Raw genomic sequence first — 12,093 nt, 5'->3', positions numbered from 1 at the left:
TTAGCCCACTCGATCCCAGCTGAAAACTGGAAAAGTTTCACAACTAACGACAACTTAAGTCAAAAATATCATCAAATTTTTTTGGAATTTTTCCAGTAGCTTTTGGACTTTTATTTGGCAAAATCAACACTATTCAGCAAGCATTTTCTGGGCAGTTTCCCACCTCTTTTAGAGGAAAATATAAATTTGGAAAAAATACAAAAGATAGAATTTATGATTCGGTGAATTATTCAAAGAGAAGAGTCATATTGGACTCGAAACGTTAACTCTGTTCAGCACTTTCTGTTTTCACTGAATTGCCACAAACCCAACTGTAGTCCCAGTATTCCTTGACACGTTGAGTTGATGTATAACTTTTTTGATTAATCATTAAGCCGGAGTTTGACCCCATTTGGAAAATAAATCACAATGTGATAGTTGGATAATTAAGTTTGGAATAAACATAGCCCAAGCCAGTCTTCAACTAGATATATATATTTGGGTCGTTCTTGGCAGCCCTGTTTGATCTCTCGTAAAATGATGAAAAGCACCAAAAGTTCCAAATATGATATCGAAACTCCGCACCCAAGAAAATGGGAGGTAAGCCATTCCATTGCTAATAGCACCTCCTCTGACTTCTGGTCACATTTACATTAACAGAGTTAATAATTAGAATCTAATGTTAGGGGAAAAATCTTCACTTACTTAAAAAGAGTAATTCATGTCATGGCTTTGTATAATCTAATTTTGCCTGATGTATTTCAAGTGATTCCATTTATTAAAGAACTCTAATTTCAAGGCCCAGGTTTTGCAAGGGAGGACAGTGCACAACCTGAGCACATCAGTGATTTCCTTTAAACCAATGTTCATAATGACCACAAAGTGAAAATATTTTTCACAGTTTATCATAAACTGGTTACTAGTAAAAAGGGGGTCAGTTAGCTCAGCTGGCTGAATGGCTGGTTTGTGATGCAGAGTGATATCAACAGCATGGGTTCAATTCCTGTACTAGCTGAGGTCATCCATGAAGGCCCTGCCTTCTCAACCTCCCCCTCAGCTGAGGCATGGTGACCCTCAGGTTAAACTCAACACCAGTCATCTCTCTTTAATGAGGAAGCTGCCAATGGTCCTCTGGGACTACAGCAACTACCACCACTAGTAAAAAGGAGCAAAATTATTTGGGGTGTGGCAGTAGAATTGCCCACCTCCTTAAGCTGGAGGTTAGCTATTGACCTAAAATCATGCAGTACAGTTTTAATAATGAAACTGGTTAACACAGTAGGTAGAGAGGTTCCATGCTAACATTAGTAGTGTGTTCACTACTAATATCATACAGCATAATTTAACCCCTTATACATGTTGGGGGAAGGGAATTTTATCATGTTGTGATCAGCATCTAACTTAGCTGCTACAATATCCGTTTAAGCATATATCTGAGTTTTAAGGTTAAAATTAATAACCCTAAATAAATCTCACTATTCAAAAGTTCAAACACCCAAATTTTAACGAAGATGTGGCAGTAGCATTATGATACCAAAGTTGGAGAGCCACCTTTTTCATATGTACCGCTATAAAGGATGATGTGATATACTGAATATAATGTGGAGTTGAAAATGTCTTGATCACACGTATCATGTTAGATCATTTTATTTGCATAACTTACTGGAATTCAAGGAGTATCTGTCATGACAAGTCCAGTGTGCCAAAGTCACATTATTGGTAACAGACATTTAGTTGCCTACTCCAGCACTTTATTGGTATCAGGGGAAAAGGACCAGCCACTTGTGAGGAGGTACAAAGCAATGGATCACTGGTACCAGAGCGTCATGGATGCCAAGGAGATAAAGGACAGAGAAAGACTTTTTTAAAGTTGGTTATCCTCCTCCAAATTATTGATACACTGCTTGGAAGCTGCAGTTGCATTACAGAGCAGGCACCCGATTTAAACAAAATTCAGGAGTATAATGAGTCTACTTCACAACTTTCTCTCAGTCCCCTTCATGCTGGTTAACTACATTGGGGTGCACTGAATCCCTCTAGTGCACAGGGCACCACCGGTCTCCACATTCACTTTTCTGTGGAGAGGGACTCAATGCATTTTAGCATACTAGGTGCCACTGTTGTAATATTGGCCTTGGTGTAAATACTATGGCTGTAATTAAATATATATCATCAGTGAGACTGTTTGGGAAGGGTAAGGTGAACATAAAGCTAATTACGTGACTTTAACATTAAAGCAGTAGGTTGTTAATAAAGGGGCCCACTACTTGGTAAACATTTGTTAAAGTGGTATGATTGGTTTGAATTTATTTTAAAATAACATTTTCTTTTAACCTAATAATAATTAGATTAATAATAATTTCTTCTGGAACCTTTTTAATTAGAACTCAGTCCCAACTGGAAGGTAGCTTCATTGGTCACTGAAGTCTCCAACTCTCATTGTGGTTGGAGATTACAGTAGTCCTTGGATGCAAGTGAGCCACAAACCCTACAATTGTCAAACAAAACTCATTACCACATAGACTAATTTAAGTAACATTTTCTATTGAAAGTACATGCTCAAGAATTATTTAAAAAAAGCATATGATGGCTGGGCACCATTGTGGGTGATTTCCAAAAAAGAAGGTTGTTGTTATCTTCTGATATTCTAACATCCAACATTCTTTCAAAATGTGCTTATAGTTAAAAATTTAGCTGCTTGAAGCCAATAGAAAGACAAACCAAGTGGGCTGTGAAAGGGCCCATCAGTTGCCTACCAGGCAGTTTAGGTTAGAAGCTTCGGAATAGCTATCACAGAGAAAAGCAAAGAATTTCTTAAAATCCAGCAAGACCCATTTAGTCCAACAAGCCTGTCTTTTTTTAATTTCAAAAGGAAAGAAAATCACAGAATCACACGGTGCAGAAGAGGCCCTTCAGCCCATCAAGTCTGCACAGACATGTGAGGAACACCTGACCTACATACCTAATCCCATTTACCAGCACTTGGCCCATAGCCTTGAATGTTATGATGTGCCAAGTGCTCACCAAGGTACTTTTTAAAGGATGTGAGGCAACCCACCTCCACCACCCTCCGAGGCAGTGCATTCCAGACTGTTACCACCCTCTGGGTAAAAAGGTTTTTCCTCACAGCCCCCCTAAACCTCCTGCCCCTCACCTTGAACTTATGCCCCCTTGTGACTGACCCTTCAACTAAGGGGAACGGCTGCTCCCTATTCACCCTGTCCATGCCCCTCATAATCTTGTACACCTCGATCAGGTCGCCCCTCAGTCTTCTCTGCTCCAATGAAAACAACCCAAGTCTATCCAACCTCTCTTCATAACTTAAATGTTTCATCCCATGTAACATCCTGTGCACCCCCTCCAGTGCAATCACATCCTTCCCATAATGTGGTGAACAGAACTGCACACAGTACTCCAGCTGTGGCCTCACCAAGGTTCTATACAACTCCAACATGACCTCCCTACTTTTGTAATCTATGCCTTGATTGATAAAGGCAAATGTCCCATATGCCTTTTTAACCACCCCACTAACACGCCCCTCTGTCTTAATCATCCATCTTAACCATTAGAACAGTCAGCTAGGAGCTCTGCTTAATGTTTTATCCAATGGAAGGCACCTTGAATGGTGCAGCACCCCCTCAGTACTCAGTATTACAGTGGGTGTGTCAGTCAGGTTTATGAGTCAAACCTTCTGACTCAGAAACAAGAGTAGTCGAATTGAATCAACTGTTTGCAAGTTGCAGTGCACTCCCATCCCATGGGATTCCTGCACTCAACTTCATACATTAAATCTATGAGATTCCAGTCTGCTGCGTGTTCTTCATCTCATAATGATAACTAGGCAACAGGATTTGAGGGTCGTAATGAGAATAGAGTAATTTAAAATCTCATGGCCGCTTTGGGTAGATCCAATTGCCGGTAGCATTTTCTAGCTTTCACTGGGAGAATGAGAGTAGGAACCAGCAGCCTTACTAAGAACAAAAGGAAACCCACCCAGAAGCATCTTGTGTTGTGAATGTTGTGTTTTTGATTGTTGGAGAAAATTATATTGAAAACTTCCTGGTTTTAAACTTGATCAACTCAAAGCCTGTTTGCTGCTTTTGCATTGATCATAAATTATTATATATTTTCTTTCTCATGAAGAAATTGTTATATTATGTGATTTGCTCAATGCCTTTTTATTGCAGATTGCAGGATATGAGGCCACACTCCCCATCACAGAGAAATCCAACCCCATAACACACAATATAGACAAATCAGATTCTGTTCAGATTGTACAACTTTTAAAAGAATGCGATGCAGAAATATTTCGGAAGGAGGATAACATGGTTACCAGTTATAAGGTACAGTAAGCTTCCATACCAGTAAATTGTTTTAATTACATTTAAATACACTAGGTAAGCCAATTGAAAATTCAAAATGGATATGTAATTAGCTGCTTAACATACAGACTGGGCTAAATGTACTTGTGACCTAAACAGAAAACAAATGACATTCAGACTGTGCAGGCTTTCCTGCTCAACATCTGAGATGTGGCTGACCCAATGTTCCTAAGGAGAGAGATCACTTAGATCAAGAGAAAAAACAGGGTTGTCGTGAGTGGTGGGCTCTTTCTGTGATTCCACAATAGTCCTACCAGCCAAAGCCAGACTTTCCGCTGCCTCTCAACTTCCCACTCAACATGCTGCAAATCGGCCTGCCTTTCATTTTTAAATCTGAATTGCCAATTCATTTTGACATTTGAGCTACAAGATTCCACCCACCCCCAACAATCCCCCCCCACCCCCCCAACCCGCTGATCAGGAAAATGGTTCAGGTCTTTAACGAGCTCCATCTGATGGGCCTGCTCCACCCGCTTGCTCCCAATGGCTGACCCTACATTAAGATCCTCTCCATTGCGTTCAAAAACCTGCTCCTAATAGCACTGTGGGTACAACAGTTGGACTGTAGCAGTTCAAGAAGCCAGCTACCCACCACGTGCACAATAGGAGGCGGGCAAAATATACTAACCTTGCCAGCATTCCATGAATGAAAAATATATATACATGATAAGAACATTTTGGAATTGTTTTGTATTGTGATGTTTATATTAGCAACACACATTAATAGAAACTGTTGAAGGTAATTTCATTTGCTACAAAAGTCTAATTTACACATGGGGCTGAATTTTACAAGGAGGCAAAAACAAAAATACCTGGAAAAACTCAGCAGGTCTGACAGCATCTGCGGAGAGGAACACAGTTAATGTTTCGAGTCCGTATGACTCTTCATCAGAACAAGGAGGCATATTGTTTGTCTGCCTGCCCGTTAGAAAAATCAGACACAAACCAATGGATATTACGTTGCAAGTGGCCTTAACAAGCAGAGAGTGGGACTTCTGCCCTCAGTAGAAGGAATTCTGGCCCTCAAGAGCTGCTGGCTAATCTGATCAGCCAGCAGCTCTTGCAGTCTCAGCAACACCAGAATTCATTAGTGGGCGCTGCTGGGCCTGCTAGCATTCAATCCCAGACGACAGGTAAGTTCAGGCCTTATTGGGCAGGGTGGGGGTGGTTGCCGTGCACCCAAGGGAGAGGTGATGAAGTTGGGGCCAGATTGTGGAGGCCAGGTGGGGAGGCACAAGTCGGGGCTTGCCCCTAATGCCCACAGGTCACCCCCCAAAGTATAAACCTCCCCCTACCTTCCCAAATTTGGTGAAAAAACAGCTTTCCCACTCTCGCCCGCCTCCTACTGCCCAGAGTATTATGGCAGTGAAGGAGGATTGAGTTCCTTAAGTGGCCTCAATAGGCCTAATAAGCTAGTGGGCGTCTTACTCACCCCTTCTATTATGGGGACTGGGTCAGGGGCGAGTGGGAAAGTGGTGGGCTAACCACCCATCATATTTTACGTGCCCCCACCCCTATTGAAAACATTCCCAGCAGGAGGAAGTGTAAAATGCAGCCCATGAGCTGAATCTTCAAATATTATGGATCTGTACCTGACAATAAAGGGCAGCATCTTACCTATGTTGGGCAGACTGGGCGGGAGCAGGCACGGAGCTGCCTCAGGGAGATTAAGTTCATAATAAAACTTTTGAATAAATGAATGGAAGACTTATTTAAACATGTCCCCTCATGTGACAGTGTCAGATGAACTAGGACATGTTTGTACATTAAACAAAATGTATTTAATTATTTTATTAAACCTTTAGGAAACCTCATCCCGCCCGTGGATGAGGTTTCCTGAAAAACATGAAGGCCGCTTGGGCTCTTCGCCTGCCTGCCAACCTTAAACTTGGACGGGCAACATTGCAAACAACTTTAATTGTTTTTTTAATGGCCTTAATAGACCTGCCTCTGGCGCGTGCCCGCCAAACAAAATATCTAAATGATGCACGATGACATCGGGACACACGCCCGACATCATCACGCATCATTTTGAGCGTTGGTGTGTCAGGCCCGCCCCCGCACGCCGACGGCAATATCCTGGGCAAAGTTGCCGTCGGTAACAAAAAAGGAGCAAATCCAATGATTTTAGTGCACATTAGTTTTCCTTAAATTAATTTTTATAACACGCAGCAACTGATCAATATGTCTTTTGTTTTATTGACAGATGCTATACAGTGAATCTATTTTAAGAACAATGGTTGACACTGCTAAACAAGTTCAAGAACTGTTGAAGGTATGGGTCCTTTAGCAGGCAAGTTACAATTTTGACAATGATAAAAGGTATTCATGATATTGGTGAAAATATCATAAATGTTGCTTAAGTAACTGAACACTTTGAGGTAAATTTTACAATTTAACACGCCTAATGCTGAGCTTCGCACAAAGGGAGCACATTGTGGGAATCCATTTCAGAGATTATTTCATCCTACTCACAGCCTGCATGTTTTTCTGTCCAATAATTTTTAATGGATGATCAATAATGTGGACTGCCTCTGTACTCAAATCCCCCAACATGTGCTTCTGTTATGCTCTAAATCATGAAAAAGACCCAGTTTCTACCCTTTATAAAATGCAGCTATATGCTTAAGTCCCTATGTCAGTTATGTCCCTAGGGGAGGTAACAAGTGCAGATTAGCTGCTTCTTGACAAAAAGGGAAGAAAAAATGGATCAATTGAACAGCCATTTGCATTCTCGCAGACAGCAATCAGGTGGTCATTCATGTTGCCAGCAAACTGTGCATGATCAATGTAGAAGCATAATAAAAAATATAAACACTTCAGCAAAATGTTAAATAAATAAATGTGCAAACACAAAACTTAACGGGCAGGATTTTACTGTCGGCGAGCGGGGGTGGGGCCTGCACGCTGACACGTAAAATGATGCAGGATGACGTCAGGCGGAACACCCAGCGTCACCCCGCTCCATTTAAATTTTCAGGAAGGTGGGGCGCAGCAAAATCAGCTGCATGCCCACTGACCTGTCAATGACCAATTGAGGCCATTGACAGATTAATTAAAGTAATTAGTGGACCTACCCGTCCAACCTTAAGGCTGGTGGGCAGGCCAGGAGCCCCGGCGGGAAGTCAAAAAAACATGAAACCTCATCCACAGGCGGGATGAGCTTTCATGTAGGGTTTTAAAAATTTTAATACAGTTTTGTTGGAAATTATGAACATGTCCCAACTCATGTGCCATTGTCACATGAGGGGACATGTAAGGGATTTTTTTTTCTATTTTTAATAATTTTGCATGTACAGCCGATCTTCCTGAGGCTGCACTTAGCCTCAGGGAGATGAGTGTGCTCTTTGTGCGCATGCGCAAAAGAGCGCACTCTCGATTTTAGGCACTCAATGCAGATGGTGAATGCTACAATTATTAATACTTATTCTAATTTTACTCAAGTGGTCTGGGTTGAAGATCTAAACAGTTTTATGATTTGGGACGATTGCCAACACTAAAAGTGTGATTGAGTTATTTTTAATACAGATGGTATGGCTATTTCCAGGATCCTGAGGGCAACCTCATTGTGCTAAGCGGATGTGGGACTTCAGGAAGATTAGCATTTCTGCTTTCAGTACGTATGTTTTAACTTTTTTAACCACTCCAGTTAACTTTGTTCCTAGTCATTTATATAAATCCAGTTTGCCCTCTAGTGGATTAGCTATCAACTAATACATTACATGACGCAGTTTCAACTGATAAGTTAAATTTTAGCAGAATTGAGCCAATGTATCTACAGGAACATAAGAATGAGTAGAACACGAAAAATTACCTATACAGCATACTGGTCATTCATTTTTTTAGTGTAGTTTTATTTTAATAATTTAGATGCTGCAACTAAAAGGTTTTTGTTCCATTGTAAGTTTAATTAACACTCTGTTATCCACTCTGTGGTCCATCCTTGTTTTCCCATTTAGCTTCTTTTAGATGTGTGATGAGCTGGAATAGCAATTTCTCAGCTAGCAGAGCAAGTTACTGACAAACCCTGATGTTGTCATTAATATTGATTTATTAATAAAGTGAAAAATAACAAAGAAGGAAAATATAGAAGATGAATGCAGCAGGTGAAGTGGTAGTGAATTGCAACATGGGGCCAATACAACAGAAAACAACTCTTGCCTATTGCTTTTATTCCTATTATGTAGAGTCTGATTGAGCTGATACTCTAGTAAGAATATGGGCTCGGATTTGTCATTGTAAATATGGGTAGAGCAGCTTAGCAACTAAATTAGGTTAAAGTAAATTGTGGTATTCAGTCTTTACTGTTGGCTGAGATGTTTTGACCAGTCAGAAGTATCATTCTTTAATACACAAAACCTGTAACTATGGAAAAGTGAAGCTGTTATGAATATACTCAATTTTCAAGGTTCAAGTCTTCCTTCAGTATCTGGCTATATCCTTTATATTTTTCTTCTACTGTTTCATTTTGTCACCCCATTTTTCCAGTTTTATTATATTTGACCAGACCATTGTGATGAGTTTTGATCCAGAAGCAATAAAGTAAGGAAAAGTTGTAATTTCTTTAAAGTGTCTGTGGAGTCCGTAATGGTTTTCAATTATATTAGAAAATGACTTTTAAAAGTTTGCATCAATTGTAAAAGGATCAGTTGTAATTTTCTTGATTAATAAGAATTACTGGTCCATGTGACCTGGCGACACTTGACCTGGAAGCAGTACCAACAGGAAGGATGTTAAGATACAGAAGTCATGTGCTTAGATACAAAGATGAATTTCAAGACAAAGGAAACCCATAGCCAGAAGGCAGTCAGCATACAGATGTAGACACAAAGGGACAGAGACAAAAAGAGGAACACAGAGATAATGTGAGGAGAAGCCAACAAAGCTCTATGAAAAGGTTAGTTTTCTGTTTGACAATAAGCAGAAAAATAGAATTCCAGAAACATTTAGGGAAGCAATGTATGAGCGAACTAAAAGGGGTTGAATCTTAAAAGGTGGAGCAAATAGGTCAGGCATGCAAAAGAGCTGAGAGTTTATATCAGAGGACCTGATCATGAATCTGGTGTGTTGGTTGGTCAGTTGAAAAAGAACTTTGGAAAGCTACGCCAGCAAGACTGACATGATCCAAGTGATAGAGGGTTAATAGAAGTGTGTCTTGTCAGTGTTAACCATATCTGGGGACTTCTGATCGAATATGCAGCCAGTGAATGTGACCCGATGGCCAAATCAATTGAATTGGAAAGATTGTGAAATTGCACGTGGTGCCACATTTGAGCAGGGAATGATGTGAGTGCTTGTGGTGCTGTAGGATAGGTCTTTGTTGTGTTGACAGTTAAAGTGAAATTTACCTATTTATTTGAAGTATCATCTGCCTGTTAATCTAATTTATGTTGGTCCTGACTCGTGTTAAAGTTGTGAAAAGTAAAATCCTGTTGGTAATTTCTTCATTTTGGGTCATTCAATAAATGTCATTATTTTGGTTTATAGTTCCCCCCTCAAGGAACGTAGCACCAGGCGCAATCTTCCAGTCCCGCCAGCTGCAGGAGGCTTGGCGGGTGGAGGAACTTAATTTAGCATGAGGCTAAAAATAAGTTTTCCGATGACAGGATGAACTTTAGGAATTAAGTTCTCGGGACAGGAACAATGTTGGGAACAGCTTTTGCGTACATTAGCAAGTCATGTATGCTCATTAAAAGGCCACCTCACCAGAATTAAGATTCCCCCTCCAAATTAAGTTGCCCGCCATCGAGAAATCAGAACATTCACTTTTATGACTGCAGGTAAGTGGCATCCACCTGGCAAGGTAGACTCCTTCCACAATTAATGGTGAGTTGCTGCTGCATTGTCCTCTTTGGGGAGCACCTGGAAATGTCAGCCTATGCTTAAGACTGGGTGGTGGCAGTGCAAGTTGTATGGAGGATGACAAAGGAAGGGCGGAAGGGCAGAGTAGTGGCCGGGCAAAGGTAGAAGGAATAGTGCAGGCTGTCTGGGTTCCCTTTAAATAAGGCACCTTCGATCCCATGAGGTAACGGCAGGGACGTTGAGCTTCTGGCTGCCCCTACTCCGATAATCAGCGAGCTTCTCGCAGATGCATATTTAATGAACTGAACAACACAAGATCGTGCATGGTCAGCCTTCCGACCCCTCTAACAGAAATCACTCCCACTTCCTCGCCCGCCACCAAACGTAGGCTCCAGAATGGAAGATTCTAGCCACCGCCTTTGTAACTCCCCTTCCTTTTCTCTGTGCCATTATTCATTTGTGTCTTATTTCCTTGTTTTTTTTTAAATTTCACGCTCTTCTTCATTCCCTTTTATTTACAATATTTTATTAATTTCCACTTGCTTTGTTAATCTTTTATCTTCTTTATTCTCTGATTTTCCTTTTATATTTCTGCAAATTTTCTTCCCCTTTTGAGCTCTGTGCATGTTTCAAGCTAGAAGACCTCTATCCCCAACAATGGCCCCTATAATTCATGATAAGATGATTGATGAGCATCTACTGAAACACTAACACTAAGATTTAAACTTTCACCACCAGGTGGAAAATTGGCAGTAGCAGATCAGCTGTCCATTATATTAATGCCAAAAGGAAGTAAAATTGGCCTGGGTATATAAGGAAGACAAGTACATCACCACAAGCTTTCTATCAAGCAGTGAAAGTCCAAATCTTCCCGAAAGCTTCAGACTATTACAATGTCAGGGGAATAAGTCATAATAAAGCATGGAAAGAAAGTCCATCAGGCCAATTCCTTCTACTAAAGATGTACATCCTGATAGGTAACTCAAGCATGATGTTAGCAGCTTCTGACTGAGTGCAGATCGAAACAGAATGTGAGCTTGGGAAGTTGATAAAGGAGAGAGTTTGGTGAAGTGAGGGAGGCAGAGCTGTTCAGACCTTTTACAAAAATAGGGGTGGTCCAAGAGAGGGTGCCAGAGACCAGAAGCAGAAATGAGAGCTGAAGCCCAGAAGCGTTAACTAGGTGAGCAGATAGATGAGGTGGTTGGTGAGTTTTAAGCTTTTTTTCTCGATATAAGCAGGGGCAGTAGTTTAAATTGTTACTGGGGAGATATAAGTATTGCATTCAATTTATAGCTTAACAAGTTATACCACTTGATATAACTACAAATAACCATTAAGTGATATTTCTAAACCTTAAGTAAAACATGGTAAATATGGCAGGGCTGATGATGTGTAGCAGCTGTAGCACGTGGGAGCAGGTGGACAACTGTGTGTTCCACGATAACCATATCTACAGTAAGTGCTTATAGATTAAGGAACTTCAGCTCAGAGTTGATGAGCTGGAGTCTGAGCTTCAGACACTGTGATACCTTGGGGCGAATTGGGTGGATGTTATCTGGACACATTAGCTGAGATTTTCCAGTCCTGCCCGCAGCAGGAAGCAGCGCAGGAGTGACCAGAAAATTTGGAGAGCAGCCAAAAGTCCATTGACATTGGGCAGGAAGGAGCATCAGCCCTTGCAATTGTCCAACAGGTTTAAGGTTCCTGCAACTTGTTTGGACAAGAGCAGGGATTTCAGGAAAGATGAGCAAACTGACCATGGCACCATGGTGAAGCAGGCTAAGGGGACAGTATAGGTAGGGGCATAGATACAGTTCTATGCAGGCGAAAGCATGAGTCCTAAAGGCTGTATTGCTTATCCTGTGCCACGGTAAGGACATTTCCTCTGGGCGGGAGAGGAACTTGGAGTGGGAGGGGAAGGATCTAGTTG

The 12,093-nt window shown here is 41.1% G+C and overlaps 1 protein-coding gene across 1 annotated transcript in view; it reads left to right on the top strand.

The window, feature by feature from the left end:
• Nucleotides 1-390: 390 nt before the first annotated feature.
• gckr (glucokinase (hexokinase 4) regulator) overlaps nucleotides 391-12,093 on the top strand; it is a 95,212-nt gene continuing 83,509 nt past the window's right edge. Inside the window, exons 1-4 of the mRNA XM_078541988.1 lie at nucleotides 391-579; nucleotides 4,167-4,322; nucleotides 6,568-6,636; nucleotides 7,909-7,977. Coding sequence (XP_078398114.1) covers nucleotides 517-579; nucleotides 4,167-4,322; nucleotides 6,568-6,636; nucleotides 7,909-7,977 — 357 coding nt within the window. The 5' untranslated portion in view covers nucleotides 391-516. The remainder of the gene's footprint in view (nucleotides 580-4,166; nucleotides 4,323-6,567; nucleotides 6,637-7,908; nucleotides 7,978-12,093) is intronic.

Source organism: Cetorhinus maximus, chromosome 5 (assembly GCF_964194155.1).
Source record: "Cetorhinus maximus chromosome 5, sCetMax3.hap1.1, whole genome shotgun sequence".
NCBI lineage: Eukaryota > Metazoa > Chordata > Chondrichthyes > Lamniformes > Cetorhinidae > Cetorhinus > Cetorhinus maximus.
The sequence above is the reverse complement of the archived record's forward strand: the minus strand, read 5'-3'. Positions and strand labels throughout refer to the sequence as shown.